The sequence below is a fragment of the Aotus nancymaae genome, unplaced genomic scaffold, assembly GCF_030222135.1.
Source record: "Aotus nancymaae isolate 86718 unplaced genomic scaffold, 86718_ANA_hifiasm-v0.15.2.pri h1tg000014l, whole genome shotgun sequence".
Lineage (NCBI taxonomy): Eukaryota > Metazoa > Chordata > Mammalia > Primates > Aotidae > Aotus > Aotus nancymaae.
In genome coordinates, this window is record NW_026988425.1 from 108,327,493 (window position 1) to 108,350,519 (window position 23,027).

General features: G+C 43.8%; 1 protein-coding gene across 4 annotated transcripts in view; it reads left to right on the plus strand.

Annotated features, from left to right (window-relative positions):
* Nucleotides 1-23,027, plus strand: part of AGBL1 (AGBL carboxypeptidase 1) — a 786,993-nt gene that overhangs the window by 125,678 nt on the left and 638,288 nt on the right. For all 4 annotated transcript variants that reach the window (XM_012438697.2, XM_064376229.1, XM_064376228.1 and 1 more), the window contains exon 6: nt 1,989-2,026. In XM_012438697.2, the coding sequence (XP_012294120.2) occupies nt 1,989-2,026 (38 nt within the window). The remainder of the gene's footprint in view (nt 1-1,988; nt 2,027-23,027) is intronic.

Genomic DNA, 23,027 nt, shown 5'->3' on the forward strand with positions numbered 1-23,027 from the left:
TTTTGAGACGGAGTTTCGCTCTTGTTACCCAGGCTGGAGTGCAATGGCGCGATCTCGGCTCACCGCAACCTCCGCCTCCTGGGTTCAGGCAATTCTCCTGCCTCAGCCTCCTGAGTAGCTGGGATTACAGGCACATGCCACTATGCCCAGCTAATTTTTTGTATTTTTAGAAGAGGCAGGGTTTCACCATGTTGACCAGGATAGTCTCGATCTCTTGACCTCCTGATCCCCCCGCCTCGGCCTCCCAAAGTGCTGGGATTACAGGCTTGAGCCACCGCGCCCGGCCATAAAACTATTATCTAATGGATCATTACCTCGTTTGTGAATTTCTCAAAACAAAAGTGCAATGGAAATGAGAAATGCAGTCGCTGTCCTCGGAGACCCGGCCTGTGCACTGGGATTGGGTTAGGTGCCTTGCTTAGAACATCCTCACTCTTTGCCCGTTTCCATGGTTTCCTTCTTCTCTACTAATTCATTTCAAGGAAATTAATCTGGCTGCTCTGCTCTTCCAAAAACACCGATTTTCTTTTTGCCGCGTGTACTGCGGCGCCTGGACTTTTCACACTACCTTGAATTTCCAGAAACACCTTCCATGTGTTCCTTCTTAAATCCACCGTTGCCAAAACTCGGTGTGATTATAGAACAGTGGGATTGGAGAAGCTGAAAGCTGATGAGAGGAAAACCTTCTGAAGGATAAAGGAAGCAGTCCATCCATCAAAGCTAGCCTTGCCCTCTTCATAACTGCCCTATGGTCATTTTGGTCTCCCTGAGCTAGGGTGTCATCCCAGCTGTGGGTTTGCATAGGGGCCTGTGAATTCAGGCTTTTGCTCTTGAAGAGCTGCTTTATAGGTTATGGGGAATGATGCTGTCACAAGGACTGCTTTTCTTTTGTATTTTATGTTTATTCATTCATTTATTTATTTTCCTTTTTACTGCTTTCTCTGTTGTTCAGTATTAGCTAATATATTGCAAAGTGAACTCTCATTGATTAGGCAGAGGCCAGGATAGGGCCAGTGAGAGAGACATTCTGGAGAACAACAGAGAGGGAGGAAGCGGAGGTGTGCAGTGAGATTCTTGAGTTTGGGGTCCCAGCTCTGCTGACATGTCTATAGTCTTGGAAGTGCCATCCAACCTCTTTGGACGGTTCCTCCAATCCTGAGAGAGGTGGTGGAAACAGATCACTGCTTAGCAGGCCTTAAGGATAAGTTACTAGGGCCATATAGAATCTTCTATTTTTTTAAAAAAGCAAACACAACTCTCCTCCCTAGAATTATACCACACGGCCCTCAATGCCAGTGAAGTTTTCCTCTGCCCTGTAGGTATGTTTTTGTGTGAAGTCAGAAGCAGGAAACAGATCGAAAGATCACTGAGTTGTGGGTCAAAAAGTATTTTTCATTCTCATATGCGTCCTTTTGTTGCAAAGACTGTGAAATTCCTCCATGGAGGAAAGTGATGAATTTGGAAGAAAAATCCCGGCATAACTATTTTCCGCCCTAAGGAAACAGCCTCTCTTTCCAATGTGTGAATGCATTTTCCACTGCGTCCCCAGGGGTATGAGTGTTTCAAGAAGTTTGCACTGTGCTACTGTATTCTCTAAGCCCCCAAGCCCCACTCCCTCCCAGACCATTCTCTCGAGTCCCCGCATGTTTCCAGAAACAAATCAAGAGACTGGCAAGAGCTCTGCCTGGTATGAATAATAGAAAAATGAGCCACTCTGTGCAGGGAAGTTGGTGGAAGGTGGGAGGCAAGCAGGGAGAGAAAGATTTTCAGCAGCAGAGGGGACCTCAGAGATGCATCTGCAAGACGGACACTTTGCTCAGCGCGATTTCTGCATTTATGCCTCTTTAATGGTCAGCGGGACAATTGCCTCCTACCTGGTTAATGATGGGTCTGTTGTGGGGTGGCAACAGGCATTCTGGCTGTGGGATCCAAGGGATGACAAAAAGACCACTGAACGTTGACTGTTGCTTTTCTTTCTCTTTCCCCAGGGCGGCCACTGAAGTTTTGGCAGCATTGCTGAAATCCAGTAAGCAGCTCTTTTGAAGGGTGGTTATTTCTTTCCCCTCTGAGTTCAATGAAAAATGCTCTCCTGTCCCCATGGCTCTGTCTTTTTTCTTTTTTTTCTTTCTTTCTTTTCTTTTTCCATGAACTACTATTTCTCAAGCACCCATGGCTCATTTCTGATCTGGAAAGCAATAAAGTCATGTTCTGGATCTTTGGGGTAAGACAGAGAATGTTACGGCTGTTCCAAGTACATGACCACAAAGAGAAAATAAATATTATCCATACACGATGCCACTAAGACAATGGACCCTAAAGGGGGTATTGTTTACTGTGGCCCTGGTGTACTCTCTACCCCTGTCTAACAGAGCCAGCAGTTTTTAAAGATTGTTGGAATGAACTCTAGGTTGCAGTGGAAGAAAAGATTTTGGCTGCTGGAGAGCAGTATTCCTGCATTTGGTTCTCAACTCAGCTCAGCTCATAAGTCTAAATTTTTGGGCAGATGGAATGTTGGGAATTGCTTGGACGGTGTTGATGCTGATAACAAATTTACGTTTAAAAGTTGACTCTTTTCTCAGTTACTTGAGAGACTGCAAAAGAATAGCTCTGGGGGTTCTGAATAATTTGAGGATTTTTTTTTTTGCCTGGTAGCCCTGTCCTAATTATGTTGGGAGTCAATTTCATGTGTGCAATATAATAGCAGGCACAATGCACTTGGGAGGGAAGAAGTCTTAGCTTAACATTACTCAGTTTTTTCCTTCTTACCTCTTCATCCATTTTAATCTGGCACCTTGGAAACCAGCTGATTCAATTGGGATGTTTGTTTCTCTATAGGAAGCCTGAGGCCTGTGGGTAAGAGGTGAACTTTAATAAAAACTTTTAAATAAATAAATAAAAATAAAAACACACTCTCCCCCCATCCATACATCTCTGTCAACTATAAGCACAGAGAAAGAACCAAATCACATGCTGCTTCCCTTTATAGACTTAGAGAAATTGAAGCTTGAATTCATTTGGTTTCTTCAAACTTGATATGAGCCACAAGAGCTTTAAGACCAGCAAGTACAGTGGAGCTGGTAAGAGCAGGGCGTGGGAGTGAAGAGGAAGAGGTTACGAAGCCCTGGAGATAGGAGGAGATGGAAAAGTGTTACCTGTGGGTTCTGGGGAGAGACATTCATTCTTCAGACTGAACTTGCTTCAGGATTGGCATCTTTGTTCTCATTGTTTATCTACTCCCTCAGTTGCTCCCAAATGCCTTTTGTTTGATGCAGCAAAGGGAGGGAGTGTTGAATTGCAGGAGGAAAAGATGCCGAGAGCAGCCTGGGAGGCCAGCCTGTGGATGTCATGCCTTGGGAAAGAAGCTATCTCTCAAATCGCCCCAGCCCAGCCTTGGCCTGGAGGACTGGATGTTTCATGGGAAGGGAGCCCAGAGAGCTGAGTAAGCCTGGCTTACTTTCTGCACACACACCTTCCTTAGCTCCTGAGCTTAGAGTTGAGCATCCTGATATAAAATGTACCTACCTAGATGTGTAAAAATCTGAAAGTAGTCTTATGTCAGTTGTTTATTGATCAGAAATGTAATGCCTCAGCCCAGGAAAAACCAATAGCCAGTGCAAATGTGGTTTAATTCAGGCTTAGACCCTGTAGCTAAGTTTTTAACACACTGGCCACGCCTAGCAGGCTGAGTGTGTGGTGCTGGGGGCTCAACTTTTAGAATTTCTGACTTCTTCTTTCCCTTCAGAGCTTAGCTCGGATGTTGCCCTCTGAAAATCCTTGCCCTGGCTACAACTTGGATACCCCTCCTCAGTGCTCTTATAGGCTCTCCCATCTCAGACTTGATTACATTGTGATGAAATTGCTATTGTCTGTTCCGTCCAGCAGACTGCAAGCTTTTGAGGGAAAGCGTCACCTGTACTGGTCATTGTATTACTTACCTCAGCACAGTGAAGAGCCTGATACAAATATTTGTTGACTAAATTTTATTTATTTTTATTTTTTTTTAAATTTAAGTTCTGGGATATTAAATTTTTAAATGAATACATGATTTGTAATTTTTTCCACGTGTAAAAATGGCAGTACTGCCCCCTGCTACCTGAATCTAACATCCATGCATAGAACCAATGATCTTAAGATTTGTCGTACTCATCTCTATTTACCTATTCTTTTTTTTTTTTTTTTTTTTCTGAGGCGGAGTTTCGCTCGTTACCCAGGCTGGAGTGCAATGGCGCGATCTCGGCTCACCGCAACCTCCGCCTCCTGGGTTCAGGCAATTCTCCTGCCTCAGCCTCCTGAGTAGCTGGGATTACAGGCACGTGCCACCATGCCCAGCTAATTTTTTGTATTTTTAGTAGAGACGGGGTTTCACCATGTTGACCAGGATGGTCTCGATCTCTTGACCTCGTGATCCACCCGCCTCGGCCTCCCAAAGTGCTGGGATTACAGACGTGAGCCACCGCGCCCGGCTCTATTTACCTATTCTAATAGATTGGTGGAGACCTGCAGTCGCTTGCTGTCCTCTACCTATAAAACGGGTTTTAGCGTCCCATTAGGAGGATGGATAGCCTATTTGCTGATTCTGCTGAGCTGTCTGTACATCTCTTGTGTTACTTATAGCACGAGAGAGTTGGTGAGAGGTTCTTTAACATTCTTTCTAACACTATACCTGGGCTTAATGTGTATCAGGGTTTCTCAATGTTGGCACCATTGGCATTTTGGACAGGATAATTATTTATTAGAGTCTGTTCTGTGCATTGCAGGATACACAGCAACATCCCTGGCATCTACCCACCAGATGCCAGTATCATGCCTCAGTTGTAACAAACAAAATTACCTTCAGACTCTGCCAAATGTCCCTCCCAGGAGGTGGGCAGTAAAATTGCCCCCTGTTGAGAATCACGGATGTGTATTTGGGCACACACATGAGCTGAAGCTCATTCAAAGTTTCAAAAGACCCCTCCCCAAATACCTTTATTGATAGTTCCAAGAAATACCTTCTTGCATAATTGATGTTAAATTCCTCAGTGTCAGCATCCTTCATATGGGGTCATAAGAGGTAAGAACGCTGAAGGTAGAATGTCATTGTGAGCATTTACAAAGTACTTGGGAGGGAAACAGATTCTAGAGGATCTCGAGCGTCTTAGAATGAGGAGGGCAAATGGATTTCATAATGAGTAGAAAGTCCAGTGTGTGGGTAGAAGAATTCTGGGATCATGTTTAAGCTCAGCAGGAAAGAGGACTACATTTAAATAGAAAAGTCTGTCATGGATTTGGGGAGAAGTAAAACAGCATGCCAGGCAGTCACCATCTCTGTTTTGCCAGCCTATTGAAAGTATTGCATGGCATGGAGGGGCTGGTTATAGATGGTGCCACCATTCTGATGAGGCAGGGGTTGCTGCAGGGCATACAAGTGTTGTGGAATTTTCTGTTCGCTTTACATTGCCTATATGTCATGCATAGTTAAGACCTGATATGGAGTGTCTTTCGACTTGGATCCCAGAGTGAGTTTCCATCAGCTGAACTTAAATGCAGAAAGTCAGTTTCTGTCAAAATTTAAGACTTTACCATCTGGCACTGATACCTGGGAACGTTTATGTAAACCTTTAGCTCCTAAATGCACACTCCTTTTAGCTGGTGATTATTCTGACCTTGATCTTTGCTTGTTGGTGAGTATAAAGGTTGCCCATTACAAAAGGGAGAGACTTCCCTGATCTAAGTAAAGCTGGGAGTAAAGATCCACTACTTTACTTGAAGGAGGGCAGTCAGTGCTCCTGTGACAGTAAACACTAGGGTGGGTTGGAAATCTGAGGTTGCTGATGGCTTATTAAGTAGTGACAGGCAGAGGCCATCCCCAGGAAAAGCAGAACTGAGGGATCAGGGAGACTTGGAGTCCACCCACAGTAACCACAGAAAGCAAGGGAAAGATCACCTGTGTTGCGTTTGGAAGATCTCATTATTCAGCTTTATCTTTTATCAAGTAGCCACTGCATGAAAAGCCAGTGCAGAATATGAGGATGATGGGAAAAAGAGAATTGAACCAAGACACATTTCCCATCTCTTTCTCTTTCTGAGCAAAGCAGGCAAAATAAACCTGGAAGTCCCAGGCCTTTTCTCCAGTTACCTCAGCAATTTGGGATCCTACAAATGAAAAATCATTGCTCACTCAAGGTTCCTTTCTGTGTCTTTGTAGGCTGGAATGGTCTAATCCAAATCTCATGCCTTTCTTTGTGTCCATTCCCCTCTTCTCCACTATTAACATGCACAAATCCCACCCTAACTTGTCCTGTATTGAAAACTTTGTCTTTTAGTGCTTTATCCTATCCAAACACATTTAGCTTTTTATTCCTGAAATGTAATAAAGATTTACTTAGGAAATAGTGTTACTTATTATTTCAGGCAATTTTTTAAATATAATAAATCAACACAACATGTCCTTTGTTTTCCCCTCTATATTAGTCTGTTCTCATGCTGCTATGAAAAAATACCCAAGGCTGGGTAATTTACAAAGGAAAGAGATGTAATTGACTCAGTTTTGCAGGGCTGAGGAGGCCTCAGGAAACTTACAATCATGGCAGAAGGGGAAGCAAACATGTCCTTCTTCACATGGCAGTAGCAAGAAGTGTCGAGCAAAAGTAGAAAAAGCCCCTTAGAAAACCATCACATCTCACGAAGAACTCATTCACTATCATGAGAACAGCATGAAGGTAACTGCCCCCACGATTCCATTGGTTCCCACTGGGCCCCTACAATTCAAGATGAGATTTGGGTGGGGACACCCAAACCATATGATCCTCTCTTGCTGTCTGACTTCACTCTGCCTTGGTCTCATCTCTTCCTCTACCTCTACCTTCGTCTCTGTCTTTTCCTCATCCTTTTCTCTTTCTCATTTTCCTGTCCACCTCTTCCTCTTTCTTTTTGTTTCCTCCTTACCTTCCATCAGCATTAGGCATGAATGTATTTTTGAAAAACTGTGACCCTGGAAGCAGCACTCGAGTAAGCATGCAGCAATAGGATTATGCCTGATTTGTACTGGCTTCAGAAATGAATCTTCAAATAATGTCTTAGTATTAACCTTGCTGTCAAGATTTAAAGGTCATATTCTTGCAATAAGAAAACACCTTCTGGTTCAGGCCCTAAAACTTAGTCTAATGATGAGTCTCTGTCAGACCACTCTCCAGTTTAAGAATTAGCATTGGAGTCTGGAAGTTTGCAGAAGTTGGGGCATGGGAATGGGAAAGTAGGTTAGCAAAGTAAGAGAGACAGAAAAGAAAAGGGGGAAGGGAGAGATGTAAGATAGCTAATGGTAAGTTTGGCAGGAAGTGGAGACTTCTCACAGATCTTCCGAGATAATGCTGTCTGGCTGGCTCACAGGGACAGCCTGTCAGCCTGTTGCTCCAGGAGGCTAGAAAGGGAGGGCGTTCTAAGTGCTGAGAGCCGGATCATGGAGAGACAGCCTCATGGTCTCGGGGGTGTCTGCTGTGACCTGGCAATCAGCGACGCCAGAGGGGGAGAATGTGATGGCCAAGTGGCTACTCACTACAAAATGTCACAGGAGGGCCATCTTTGTTATGCACCCAAATCAGGTCTTTAAAAGAATTCTGGGAGCTTCAGGGAGTCCTCAGAATGGCCATATATATTTTAGGACGGTGGGTGTTGTTAATCCTTTGATCTCATGGCCATGCACAAGTACTAGTGGGTCAATGCAGCCTTCACGGCCCTTGCAGGTGAATTCTGTGTTTCCACGCTGCCTGTAATCTGCCCTCCTGGCTGCAAGCTTTTCTCTGCCCTGACGAGAACGATGCCCCCAAGGTTCTGCCCACAGAGTGTGTTCCTTCCTTTAGTTTCTGGATGAGGGCTGTGGAGTCAGACTACGAGAACTGGAAAACACCTTCAAGGCTACCTCATTCGGTGGTATTCAAATTTTTGTTTTTAAAAATTCATTCTTATTTATTCATTTTTTAATTGAAAAATTAAAATGTATACACTTTGGTGTACAACATGATTCTTTGAAATATATAGACATTGTGGCATGGCTGAATTGAGGTAATTGACACATGCAGTTTTTGAGTAGAGAGCTCAGAGCCACGTCTGCCTGACTCCCATCAATTCCCCTCAAGGTGGCCTCTGAGACACATTCACAAAAGACAGGGCTCCTGCGAACCCAGAAAACTATTGATCTTACCTCCCCCATCCCCCTTATTTTCACAGGAGGAAACTGAGGACCAGAGAGAGGGCATGATCCACGTAGATCTCTGAGACTTACTGTAATCGATGAATCACGTATTTTTTGCATGTTATGTGTGTATGCATATTTTTCCTACTGGTTATAGCTCCAAAGGAACTGGGATTCTACTGGATCCCCCATACCTCATACTGGGCTACACCCAGAGGAGCTGCTAATACATTAATGTTGACTAAGAAAGAGTTCCAGGTTCCTGAGTTAAGCCTCACACATTTGCTTTCACTATGCCTTGCTGAAGAGTCCAACCTAATTTCCGTCCCCAGAAGGAATCAAATTGTGGTGTGATTACAGAGCTGATGCATCTTCTTCCATCATAACTTCTGGAGAAGCATGCAGTATATTTCTGTGATGAGCCAAAAATTTGCTTCAAATAATATTGATAGATTTTTGCATTTGTCACACCGGGATGGGCAGCTGTGATCGAGAGTGTATGAATGCAGCATAGTAAGATACATCCATCATGCTGTTGGTTTGAAATGACAACCCAAATATCTACCATTTATCGAGAGTTCTTAGTATGTCAGGCTCTCTATATACAGTTAGCCTATCAAGGAGATATTATAATCCCCATTTTACAGGCGTAGGAACTGACATTTGGAAAAGTGAAGTAATTCATGTTGTTAGTGGGCTGCGGAGCTTACCTGCCAGTCTCCAGACCCCTGGGACCTGAGCCCTATGCTGCACTGAGGAGATTAATAAGGGTAGGTTTAATTAGCCCAAAGAAGATAGGATCAGAAACAGGAAGAAAGCTAAATAAATACTGTCTAAGTATTAGAAGGATTATTGTGGGAGGGGGTATCTGTCATTCAGGTTAGAAAAGAACACAGTCCATGCCTTGTAAGCATCTGCGTGGGATCCAGCGAGAGGTGCCCAGGACACCATTATGGATATGTAAAGGGCCAGGGTCTCTGCTGCCCTGAGGCTGAGCATCAGGCAAGCTGATGAATGGTGGGGTGAGAGAGGGAGGGAGCCGGAAGTGTTACAGACTCCCCGTATGCCATGTGATGTTCAACTTGGCACATGGCTTTTTTCCCTTGGCTCCAAATCCAGTCCTCTCTGCCAAAATGTTACGTCTTTTGCGTAAGTCCATAAAAGAGCTTAAACAGTTTAAGCTAAAGGGATACTACCTGTCCTGGTCGCCCCCGTCCCGTTCCCGTCTCTTTGGGACTGTCAGACAGCAGGTTGGGTGGGCCTTTGGGGCTGAGCCACAGACAGCAGTGCATGTCATTCCTCTTCAGGCCATGTGGTGGTGCTGTTCTTTCAGTTATCTTGGCCGTGCTAGTCCAATATTTATTTTCGGTGAGTAATTTGTTTATCAGGAGGTTATTTTAATCTAATTTTGGCCATATTTGCTATTCCACACTATCTGTGCTTCCCAGCGTTAGCAGCTTGCATGTCTTGAAGGAAATTAGCTGAAGATGGTCTCGGAGGCATTTGCTTAGCCATTATTTAAGGGAGTTGGGAGGAGGCAGGGTGAGCAGAGCCCGGGGTGAGAACCGGCGATGGAATTTGTTGCAGTTTCAGTGATGTTGGCATGATGGAGTGGGACTTTCGGAGGGCAGGAGCACTCGGAGCTGCTTTTCCAGAGCCGCCTCTGGTGAATCCTAGAACGTTTGTAGTTAGGTCTCCCCATTTCCCTATTGATCTCTGATAACCTTTTATCTTCCCCACCTGGTTAGGCAGACACCACTTAAGGACAATGCCTTTCTGCCTCCTCGCCCTGCATGTAGCCCTCATCCCATGTCATAGTCTGTTTTGCGAACCTTTTACTGCCAGCCCTTAACGAAGTGGGAAGGAGAGTAGGGAGTGGGGAGAGGATGACTGTTTATTAGAGTACCTGTGATGAATAATGGCTCTTAGTTATTAGGGAGCACAGCACTTGCTAGGCACTTTACACATGGCATCTCATTCTCACTAGAGCCTGTGATATTATGATCCCCATCTTACACGCAAGGAAGATGTAATTAGGAGAGGTTAGTAGCTCTCCATGGTAAATGGAGAGCTACAATTTGAACTCAGTGGTGACCATTTCCAATGGAGAAAAGCTTCCTATTTCAAAGATTATTCCCACCTTCCACCTGGAGTCAGAAAACTGGGTTCTGGGTTCAGAGCAGCCGTTGATTGGCTCTGTGACCTTAAACTAGTTTTTCGCCATTGCACTTCAGTTTGATTTTTGAAAATGGGAGGGTTAGCCCAGGTGAGGAGATTGGGAATTCTTTAGTAGCAGAAACTTTTCTTTTTTTTTTAAACATAAAATCTCATGAGGGAAATTGCACGCATAAAGCAAACAATGGGGGCAAAGGGGGACCCCACTTAATGACAGCATGACCTTTCCCTTGCCCCTCCCTTGTCCCTGGCTCTTGATAGACACTGAGAAACACCCAAAGAAGTTCCTGAGGGGCCCAAAGAAATCAAGTTTGAAAACCTCTCAAATAAATATACTCATGGGACACTTCCAGAGCCCAGTCTGTTGTCTGAGATTACAACTTAAAAAATGGGCTGACACTTTTCTTAGGAGGTTGGAAAGTGTGTTAAGTTTTACTATGCAGTGGCAATAAGGGAGAACCAGGACAGTTTGACCTGGAGAAATATCCAAAATGCTGTTCTCATCCTCCAGCCCTAATCGGGTAAATTCTGAGTCTTTTGGGACTGACAGACCTAGTTAAACCAATGAACTGAACCTGACTCAGTGAGGAGGGTCAGCTTCCAGCTGGAATTATAGTGGCAATATCCACCTTCCCAAGGTGGCCAGCGTGTTCCCAGGCACCCATTGTGGGTCCAACACAGCTGTGGGTGGTGGTGGTGAGTTTTTCTTGCTTGATACAAAACTCTTGGCCACATAAAATATTGTCGGCATGCGATTGCCACCGATCCTCGTTCTTACACTCAAGCAGGATGCTGTCTTTTATCAGGAGATCCTGCTAAGACTTAGTTCTATCTCGAGAGTTCTTCCTCTGGCCTGATATTTGCTTGCTGGTTTGGGCCATGTTGTTTCTTTGACAATAGTGGCGGCGTGGGAACATGTGTGCAGGTGGTATATGTTTGCTGTAAGCTCAGAGCTCTTACTCCGAAAGAGTAAGTCACAGTAGAGAATAGCACTTGCTCAGTGGTCACGGTGCGGGCTCTGGAGAGACTGTGTGAAGTCAAACTGTGGCCACTGTGGCATGTTTCTTAATGACTCTGTGCTGTACTTGCCTCATCTATAAGGCTGGGAAAACCATACGCTCCAAAGGTGATTAGTGAGATTTAAACAAGGTGATGTTTCAAAGAGTGGGAGTACAATGCTGGACCTTGGTACATCTCAGTAAAGATGAACTCTTATTTTATTATCATCACCATTTCAAAAGTCCTGGAGGTTTCAGGAATTGGTGATACAACAGCATCAAGCCTGATGAAATGTAAGTTTGTCTCTCAAGCTCTTCCCTGAGGGTTGAGTGATATCTGGTTGTTTTTAGAGTCTGTCTCTTTTTCAAGAAGCTTTTTCTGTAAAAGCGCCAGATGATAGTAAATATTTTAGGGCTTGTGGATCACACGGTTCTATCACAGCTACTCAACTCTTCCCTCATAGGACAAAAACAGTAACAGACAACACATAAGGAAATGGGTGTGACTGTATTCCAATAAAACTTTATGAAAATGGACTGTGGGCAATTTGCTGACCCCCTACTTTAGACTCTGTGAGGCTCGGATTTGGGGACTCGGTCCCATGCATCCTTATTTCTTAAGCCATTGACTCTAATGTGTTTTATAGAGCAGACACTCAGAGTAAGTTATCTAAATGAACAAAGGAATCAATGACCAAGTAAATGCGGGCAGATTCAGCCCTGCTCAGTCAATCCACATGCACTTATTTTGTTTTCACTCCAGGGAATTAAAGGTTAACATCCAAGGTTGCTGACTTCTAAATCTCTTAGATTTTAGAACTTGTATCATCCTGGCATAATTGATGACTGGCTATGGATTGGCAAAGATAAATTATCACAAAGATTTAAGGAGATAGACAAAAAGATAAACATTTCATGACTCCGAAAGGCTTCCTCATCGCTTTCAGGATTGGCTGTACAATTATTTATTTATGTCGAGTTGTACTTAAGGTGTTTCCTAGCACCTTCTAATAATAGCAGTTTACAAAGCACCTTTTCATATACGATCTCATTTAATCTTCACCATGGTCCTGTCAGATAGGTAAATATTTAATTATTCTATAATAGTAGTTCCCAACATGAGTGATTTTGCCCCAGAGGGAGCAATTAGCAAGGTCTGGAGACATTTTTCGTTGTCACATCTGTGGGGGGAGGGCGTGCTGCTGGCATCAACTTAGCAAAGGCCAGGTTGCTGCTGAACATCCTACAAGTGCACAGGATGGCCCCACACAATGAGTAATATCAGCCCGAGATGTCAATATAGTGTGATGTTGAGAAAAATAGTATTCAATGGAGAGGACACTGAGGCCCAAAGAGATTGGCTGATTTGCCCGGGATTGTGTAATATGCACTTGGCATATTGGGACTAACATCCATCCCTTCCTTTCACTACTGCAGAGTTTCAAATTTTTTGGGGGGAAGAAATGAAAGTTTATTTTTATTTTTGAATTAAATCCTTTGCAGAGCCACTGTATATGAACCAATGATGTGAAAGCTGCTCTGGGGACAGTGGAAGTTAGAGACCCTGCTCAGCCTTTTCCTTGGACCCTTCCACCAGTCCGAGGGGCACACAGCATGGCAACCACTGCCCACTGACCATGAGGCACAGAGAGCACCACATGTTTCTTGGCACCCCGAGGCTTCCAGATGTTTCTGAAACTATTACATTGCTTTTTTTTTTTTCAGTAGGGGATGAAGCATCCAAGTTGTGCTTCAATAAAATGCATTGCACAGAGGAAGAGAGAATGGGGGTCACATATGAGGGTATTGATTGCTGGTGCAGCCCAGGTGATAGGAGACGATGGACATACCAAGAGTGATAGGAGTTGAGTTAAAAGGCGAGTGCACGCAGCTCAAGGTTCTGTGATTTCATAGGCTCTGATGATTGAAGGAACACCAGGGTCCTTAGTCTCGGGCCAAATTTAATGAAACCACGCAGACACATGGGAATGGTTTTAAGGAGTGGAGAGTTTAATAGGCAAGAAAGAAGGAAGAAGCTTCCTTGTACAGAGACAGAGGGAGGGGGATCCAAAGCCGACAGAGGAAACCCTCAGTGCGGCAGAAATCAGCCAGTTATATGAGGAGGCTGGAGGAGGAGGTTTCTGATTTGCCTAGGGCTCAGGGGATTGGTTTGACCAGGCATGTCATTCACATAGCCCGTGAAAAACTGGCCCTCCCACCCCAGTCTTTTAATATGCAAATACAGGGGCCATGATGTTCTACACACGTGGGGATATGTGGGGGCCGCCATGTTGCCAGGCATATGTTGGGGCAAGGGCAAGAACAAGGTGGGATGTGTTTGGGTCGACCCAGTTTCTAATGACCTTCATTTGCATATGAAAGCTGGCCAGATCGGGGCTTTCCTGCTAGACAAGAAACGTTTCCGGAGCTGCTTTAAAAGAAACAAAAAATTCCCAAGGACCCCCTTTCCTCTCTATCTGCCTAAAATAATTTCTTAGTAACTCCTATAACAATAGTGACACACTGTTGGCTGTCCTAAGGCTGAAGGGCAGCAGGCTCGGGGGTGCAGAAGCATTTGCTATTTGCCTCTTCCTTGTACATTCAGGGTCTAAAGGCATAATACTGTGTGAACCAATTCACGTGTGTTGCTTGGAACACAGGGCAGGTTTGCTTTCCTGCTGTCTTCCGGCCAGAAGCGGGCAGCACCACCGACAGGTGCCTTAAGTATGAACTGGGGGAGAAAGGAAGGTGAGGGAAGGTATCTGATTTTCTTCCTCTTGGTGTAAATCCTGGCTTTCTTCTTTAAGTGTCATCCTCTGATGATTAACAGCGGACACAGTAAAGTCAAGCCAGGTGGAAGGTTTTCTAAATCTGGAAGGGATAATGGCTTGTGGGGGTATATCAAGTACTTCCTTCCCCACCCACAGTCTAGACTCAAAACGTCGGATGGATAGGAAACTCCTATACAAATTTCTAGGCCTATTTCTAAGATAATTATTCTGAGGAGCCTTCTTGCAGAGATGCCAAAAACAACAGAAAGATGAGTGAGAAAGTCTCAGCCGGACAGATTCCCCCGCTTTTGCACAACCTGTTGGGATGAGTCTCTAAGTGGTGGGGATCACACATCCCTATCCCTGCTCACCGTTCCCATCATCTGCTGCTACTGTCCCCTCGTTTTCTTCACCTGGCTTTAGCTCCTGGACTTTTTGTTATTTGCACTCACCAAGTTTCTGCGTTATCCATTTGCTGTGTGCCCTTAAGGTTTGAAGAATTTCCTATTCCCAGATCTCTGCATCCTGGCTCCTTCCAGTCACTCATGTCTCAGCTCCAGTGCCCCCTCCTCAAGGGTCTTCCCTGCTCATCCAACCTAAAGTAGCCACCCTACCTCGTGACTCCAGTGCCACTGTTTTGTTTTCTCTGTATCACTTGTCCCTATGTAAAACCGCCTTGTTTACTTTGATATCTGCTTCCCCACGCCACTCCTATGGAACTGCAAGCCCCATAAGAGGCGAGACTTTGTCTGTTTCATTTTCTGCTGTATCACTATTGTCAATAACAGTGCCTGGCACAGCCGGTATATCGTAGTTGCTAAATGAATGTTTGCTGAATGGATTAAGGGTGGTACCTTGGGTGTGGGAATGGTTTTAGTTTATAATTTACTCTCTGACTAGCCGTAGGGAAGATCTGGCTTTCAGGACAAAGGCCTGTATGTTTATTTGCATATAAGAAGCAAACCTCCCAAGAGTCTACCATGTTGGAGAATTTTCAAACCAGCAATATTGAAGAATCGATCATATTTTCTCAAATCCAAGTCTGTCATCAACTGTGAGGTGCATACCATTTTTTAATGTGACACTGAGTGAGAAAATGCTGTCAGTTACAATGAAAACATCACCCTTGGTAAGAAGCACCTTAATTTTGGAAATGCTAAAAATATCAGTGCCTTAGTATTGATAAAGTATGATGTGAGATGGAGTCCTCATATACGATGCAAAATACTGACTCAGAAGAGTTTCAAGTCTTGTGGCCCCTTGTATTTTTATTTTTTTAATTTATTTTTTATTTTTTTTTTTTGTAGAAAAGGGGGTCTCACTCTGTTGCCCAGGCTGGTCTCGAACTCCTGGCTCGATGCTTCTGCCTTGGCCTCCCAAAATGCTGGGATTACAGGCTCGTCCCATTCTCTTAATAGGTGTAGCACTGCACCCTAATGCCCTTCATTAGACGTTGTATGTGCTGAGGGTGGGGTAAGAGCAGAGATGTGTGAGGAAGAGAAAGGTGTGTATTCTGAAGCTTCACTGAGAGTGGAAAAATTCTTATGGTTGGGACTAGTTCTGCAGAAAGTTATTAGAAGGAGTAGAGGATTAAAAAAAAGGTAGATTAATCCAGATTTAAAACAATGCTCCAAAGTGTGTCTCTTACCTATCTTGGTTTCTGAAGCTTAGGAAAAGCATCTTTAATTTTATAAAGGCAATCAATTGGGAAAACAAGATTTGCTTGAAGCCAAAATTTCCTTTATAACCAAATTTATTAAAATGTACCTGTTTTACAAAGAGAAAAGAGTACCTGTAAGCTAATTCAAAACCATCATTCTTATTTGAGCGAATGATAATCAAGTATCATTTCCATTATGAATCGCATTAGGCTTCCTGATGCTTTTATACATGTCTGGCTATTCTCCTTGCACCAGCCACTCCAGCAGCTGCAGGGCAGGAGGAGAGGGCAGCTGACTGTGCCTTTCCTCATGGCGTTGAACTCACACCTGGGCCTGACTGCTGGGCTGGCCTCACTGTGCCACTGGCTGGATCTCAGGAAGTCCCCAAAACATCTCCAGGGACTCAAAGAACCATAGGCCATTTATTTGGGCCCTTAAACCTTCTTAAGTTTCCTATGAAAAATCAACTCTTACCACAATTTAGGAGCCTGAGAGGGAGCAGAGAAGTTGAAGGAGGGGGATTGGCTAAAAGCCACTCCCTTCAAGCACAGCGGGCTGTATCTCTATTAGCCTTTCAGAAATCTTCCTCAAGAAGCTGGATTAGTGGTAGGAGCTCAATGTCTTTGCATAGGTGCAAAGATTGTGAACTATGATAATAGGCTTGTGAGATGATGAATATGGTTATTAGCCTGATTTGTTCATTCCCTAAGGGAATGAACAGGCATGGAAACATCACATCTACCTCCATAGATATATACAATCATTTTTTTTTTTTTTTTTTTTTTTTTTTATTGCATTTTAGGTTTTGGGGTACATGTGAAGAACATGCAAGGTTGTTGCACAGGTGCACACCTGGCAGTATGATTGCTGCCTCCCTCCCCTTCACCTATATCTGGCATTTCTCCCCATGCTATCCCTCCCCAACTCCCCACCCCCCCCACTATCCCCCCTCCCCCCAACAGACCCCCGTGTATAGTGCTCCCCTCCCTGTGTCCATGTGTTCTCCTTGTTCAACACCCGCCTATGAGCGAGAACATGTGGTGTTTGATTTTGTGTTCTTGTGTCAGTTTGCTGAGAATGATGTTTTCTAGGTTCATCCATGTCCCTACGAAGGATGTGAACTCCTCCTTTTTAATGGCTGCATAATATTCCATGGTGTATATGTGCCACATTTTCCCTGTCCAGTCTATCATCGATGGGCATTTGGGCTGGTTCCAGGTCTTTGCTATTGTAAACTGTGCTGCAATGAACATTCGTGTGCATGTGTCCTTATAGTAGAACGATTTATAATCCTTTGGATATATGCCCAGTAATGGGATTGCTGGGTCAAATGGAATTTCTATTTCTAGGTCCTTGAGGAATCGCCACACTGTTTTCCACAGTGGTTGAACTAATTTACACTCCCACCAACAGTGTAAAAGTGTTCCTATTTCTCCACATCCTCTCCAGCATCTGTTGTCTCCAGATTTTTTAATGATCGCCATTCTAACTGGCGTGAGATGGTATCTCAATGTAGTTTTGATTTGCATTTCTCTAATGACCAGTGATGATGAGCATTTTTTCATATGTTTGTTGGCCTCATGTATGTCTTCTTTTGTAAAGTATCTGTTCATATCCTTCGCCCATTTTTGAATGGGCTTGTTTGTTTTTTTCTTGTAAATCTTTTTTAGTTCATTGTAAATTCTGGATATCAGCCCTTTGTCAGATGGGTAGGCTGCAAAAATTTTTTCCCATTCTGTTGGTTGCCGATTCACTCTATTGACTGTTTCTTTTGCCGTGCAAAAGCTGTGGAGTTTGATTAGGTCCCATTTGTCTATTTTGGCTTTTGTTGCCAATGCTTTTGGTGTTTTGGTCATAAAGTCCTTGCCTACGCCTATGTCCTGAATGGTTTTGCCTAGGTTTCCTTCTAGTGTTTTTATGGTGTTACGTCTTATGTTTAAGTCTTTAATCCATCTGGAGTCAATTTTAGTGTAAGGTGTCAGGAAGGGGTCCAGTTTCTGCTTTCTGCATATGGCTAGCCAGTTTTCCCAACACCACTTATTGAACATGGAATCCTTTCCCCATTGATTGTTTTTTTCAGGTTTGTCAAAGATCAGGTGGTTGTAGATATGTTGTGTCGCCTCCGACGTCTCTGTTCTGTTCCATTGGTCTATATCTCTGTTTTGGTACCAGTACCATGCTGTTTTGATTACTGTAGCCTTGTAGTAGAGTTTGAAGTCCGGTAGTGTGATGCCTCCTGCTTTGTTCTTTTTGCTTAGAATTGACTTGGCTATGCGGGCTCTCTTTTGGTTCCATATGAAGTTTAAGGTGATTTTTTCCAGTTCTGTGAGGAAGGTCATTGGTAGCTTGATGGGGATAGCGTTGAATCTGTAAATTACTTTGGGCAGTATGGCCATTTTCACGATATTAATTCTTCCTAACCATGAACATGGAATGTTTCTCCATCTGTTTGTGTCCTCTCTTATTTCGTTGAGCAGTGATTTGTAGTTCTCCTTGAAGAGGTCCTTTATGTTCCTTGTTAGTTGTATTCCTAGGTATTTTATTCTCTTTGTAGCAATTGTGAATGGCAGTTCGTTCTTGATTTGGCTCTCTTTAAGTCTGTTATTGGTGTATAGGAATGCTTGTGATTTTTGCACATTGATTTTGTATCCTGAGACTTTGCTGAAGTTGCTTATCAGTTTCAGGAGATTTTGGGCTGAGGTGATAGGGTCTTCTAGATATACAATCATGTCGTCTGCAAATAGAGACAATTTGACTTCCTCCTTTCCTAATTGAATACCCTTTATTTCTTTTTCTTGCCTGATTGCTCTGGCTAGAACTTCCAGTACTATATTGAATAGGAGTGGTGAGAGAGGGCATCCTTGTCTAGTGCCGGATTTCAAAGGGAATGCTTCCAGTTTTTGCCCATTCAGTATGATATTGGCTGTCGGTTTGTCATAAATAGCTTTTATTATTTTGAGATACGTTCCATCGATACCTAGTTTATTGAGGGTTTTTAGCATAAAGGGCTGTTGAATTTTGTCGAAGGCCTTCTCTGCATCAATTGAGATAATCATGTGGTTTTTGTCTTTGGTTCTGTTTATGTGGTGAATTACATTTATAGACTTGCGTATATTGAACCAGCCTTGCATCCCCGGGATGAATCCTACTTGATCGTGGTGGATAAGCTTTTTGATGTGCTGTTGTAATCGGCTTGCCAGTATTTTATTGAAGATTTTTGCATCTATGTTCATCATGGATATTGGCCTGTAGTTTTCTTTTCTTGTTGAGTCTCTGCCGGGTTTTGGTATTAGGATGATGTTGGTCTCATAAAATGATTTGGGAAGGATTCCCTCTTTTTGGATTATTTGGAATAGTTTCAGTAGGAATGGTACCAGTTCCTCTTTGTATGTCTGGTAGAATTCGGCTGTGAGACCATCTGGGCCTGGGCTTTTTTTGGGTGGTAGGCTCTTAATTGCTGCCTCGACTTCAGACCTTGTTATTGGTCTATTCAGGGTTTCGACTTCTTCCTGGTTTAGGCATGGGAGGAGACTACTGTCCAGGAATTTATCCATTTCTTCCAGGTTTTCTAATTTATGTGCATAGAGTTGTTTGTAATAATCTCTGATGATGGTTTGAATTTCTGTGGCATCTGTGGTGATATCCCCTTTATCATTTTTTATTGCATCTATTTGGTTATTCTCTCTTTTCTTTTTTATTAGTTTGGCTAGTGGTCTGTCTATTTTGTTGATCTTTTCAAAAAACCAGCTCCTGGATTTATTGATTTTTTGTAGGGTTTTTCGTGTCTCTATCTCCTTCATTTCTGCTTTGATCTTAGTTATTTCTTGTCTTCTGCTAGGTTTTGAGTTTTTTTGATCTTGCTCCTCTAGCTCTTTCAATTTTGATGATAGGGTGTCAATTTTAGTTCTCTCCTTTCTTCTCATGTGGGCACTTATTGCTATATATTTTCCTCTAGAGACTGCTTTAAATGTGTCCCAGAGATTCTGGTATGTGGTGTCTTCATTCTCGTTGGTTTCGAAGAACATCTTTATTTCTGCCTTCATTTCAGTGTTTATCCAGTCAACATTCAGGAGAAAGTTGTTCAATTTCCATGAGGATGTGCGGTTCTGGGTGGGCTTCTGAATTCTGAGTTCTAACTTGATTGCACTGTCGTCTGAGAGACTGTTTGTTATGGTTTCTGTTCTTTTGCATTTGCTGAGGAGTGATTTACTTCCAATTATGTGGTCAATTTTAGAGTAGGTGTGATGTGGTGCTGAGAAGAATGTATATTCTGTGGATTTGGGCTGGAGAGTTCTGTAAATATCTATTAGGTTTGCTTGTTCCAGGTCTGAGTTCAAGTCCTGGATATCCTTATTAATTTTCTGTCTCGTTGATCTGTCTAATATTGACAACGGTGTGTTGAAGTCTCCCAGTATTAATGTGTGGGAGTCTATGTCTCTTTGTAAGTCTTTAAGAACTTGCCTTATGTATCTGGGTGCTCCTGTATTAGGTGCATATATATTTAGGATCGTTAGCTCTTCTTGTTGTATTGATCCTTTTACCATTATGTAATGTCCTTCTTTGTCTCTTTTGATCTTTGTTGCTTTAAAGTCTATTTTATCAGAGATGAGAATTGCAACTCCTGCTTTTTTTTGCTCTCCATTTGCTTGGTAAATCTTCCTCCATCCCTTTATTTTGAGCCTTTGTGTATCCTTGCATGTGAGGTGGGTTTCCTGGATACAGCACACTGATGGGTTTTGGCTTTTTATCCAATTTGCCAGTCTGTGTCTTTTGATTGGGGCATTTAGTCCATTTACATTTAGGGTTAATATTGTTATGTGTGAGTTTGGTCCTGTCATTTTGATGCTAGCTGGCTGTTTTGCCCATTGGTTGATGGAGATTCTTCATTGTGTTGCTGCTCTTTACCATTTCGTGCGTTTTTGGAGTGGCTGGTGCTGGTTGTTTTTTTCTATGTGTAGTGTCTCCTTCAGGAGCTCTTGTAAAGCTGGTCTGGTGGTGATGAAATCTGTGAGTGCTTGCTTGTTCACAAAGGATTTTATTTTTCCTTCACTTATGAAGCTTAGTTTGGCTGGATATGAAATTCTGGGTTGAAAGTTCTTTTCTTTAAGGATGTTGAATATCGGCCCCCACTCTCTTCTGGCCTGTAGGGTTTCTGCTGAGAGATCTGCTGTGAGTCTGATGGGTTTCCCTTTGTGGGTAACCCGACCTTTCTCTCTGGCTGCCCTTAGTATTTTCTCCTTCATTTCAACCCTGGTGAATCTGATGATTATGTGCCTTGGGGTTGCTCTTCTAGAGGAATATCTTTGTGGTGTTCTCTGTATTTCTTGGACTTGAATCTTGGCCTGCCTTGCTAGGTTGGGGAAGTTTTCCTGGATAATATCTTGAAGAGTATTTTCCAGCTTGGATGCATTCTCTTCGTCACATTCAGGTACACCTATCAAACGTAGATTAGGTCTTTTCACGTAGTCCCATATTTCTTGTTGACTCTGTTCATTCCTTTTTACCTTGTTTTCTCTAATCTTGCCTTCTCGTTTTATTTCATTGAGTTGATCTTCAACTTCTGATATCCTTTCTTCTGCTTGGTCAATTCTGCTGTTGAAACTTGTACATGCTTCGCGAAGTTCTCGTGTTGTGTTTTTCAGCTCCATCAATTCATTCATATTCCTCTCTAAGTTGTCCATTCTCGTTAGCATTTCGTCAAGTCTTTTTTCAAGGTTCTTAGTTTCTTTGCATTGGGTTAGAACATGTTCTTTTAGCTCACAGAAGTTTCTTATTATCCATTTTCTGAAAGCTGATTCTGTCATTTCATCACACTCATTCTCCGTCCAGTCTTGTTCCCGTGCTGGTGAGGAGTTATGCTGCCTTGTAGGGGGAGAGGTGTTCTGGTTTTGGGTGTTTTCATCCTTTTTGCGCTGGTTTCTTCCCATCTTTGTGGATTTATCCGCCTATTGACTTTGTAGTTGCTGTCTTTCTGATTTTGGTAATTTTCAGTCTGCAGCAGCTAAACTCATAAACCCCCTTTTCTTCTCCCCAGGTGTTCTGGCCCAGGGGTTTAGCACTTTATGTTTTTCAGCTGTGTTGCTACCGTTTTCCCTGCCCACAAGGTGGCAGTCTAGTCACACTCAGCCTGCAGAGGCTTCGCTGAGCTGCTGTGGGCTCCGCCCAGCTTCCGTGTGAGCTTCCCAGCAGTCCTGTGGGTGTAGTTAGAACTGCTTCCGCTATGCTGGCCCGCCCCTGTAGTGACGGAGTCTCTGTAGTGGCGGGTTGTCTTGGTTACGGAAAATTGCCCCGGGAACTGTAGGGTGTTTCCCGATGGAGGACGCCCCTCCCCCACAGAGCTGAACCGTCCCGGGTTCAGCCGTGTTTCTAGAGGGGCCCTCTTTGTCCTGTAATCTCTTGGCTTGCCTCCTTGCCACAGTTCCCCTTGCTGGCCCAGAGGGGACACAGTCTCGTTCACTTTGTTCAAGGAGCCGCTGCTCCCCGCCCCCCGTGCAGGCCGAGCGGCTGCTCCGGTCCAACCAGCGGCGCTGGGAATGCGGGGAGCTTCTCCGCGCAATTAAAATCCGCTGCCCTGTGTGCCGCTGCGTCAGCCGAAGCAGCGGCTCTGAGATTCGTGGCACTCCCTTGCCCGGGGGTCTCCTGGCTTGGCTCCCTACTTCAGCTCCCCTTTCTGGCTCAGAGGGAACTCTGTCTCTCTCGCTCTGCGCAAGAAGCCACTGCCCCCCGCTCCAGGGCGTAGGCTGAGCGGCCACTCCGCTCAAACCAGCGGCGCTGGAGACCCGTGGGTCTTTTCCTCCTGTGAATCTCCTGGTCTGTGGGCAGTAAAAGTCCGTCTGGAAATGCGGCGTCCACTCACCCTCTGCGCCTTCTCTCGGAGCTGCAATCCCGACTTCCTCTTAAGTGGCCATCTTGGATCGATCTCTATACAATCATTTTTATCAATTGAAAATAAAACTAAAAAGGGGCTTTGGGGCTATCATGGGATATTAACTTTGGAGTCAGGTGAGGGGATTTCACGTGAATCCTAGATATGACGATTGTAAGCTCTGCAGACTTAAATAGGGTGTTTAATTTCTCTCAGCCTGTGTCTTCATTTGTAAAAGAAATAAAGTCATATTTATCTTTAAGCATTTCCGTAAGACAAATGAAATGATCCATGTAAGATGGTTAGCCTAGTGCAATGCACATAGAAAATATTTAGTACATAAATACTCATGTTGTAATGTGTCCTGATGGCAAAGTAGACAGTTTG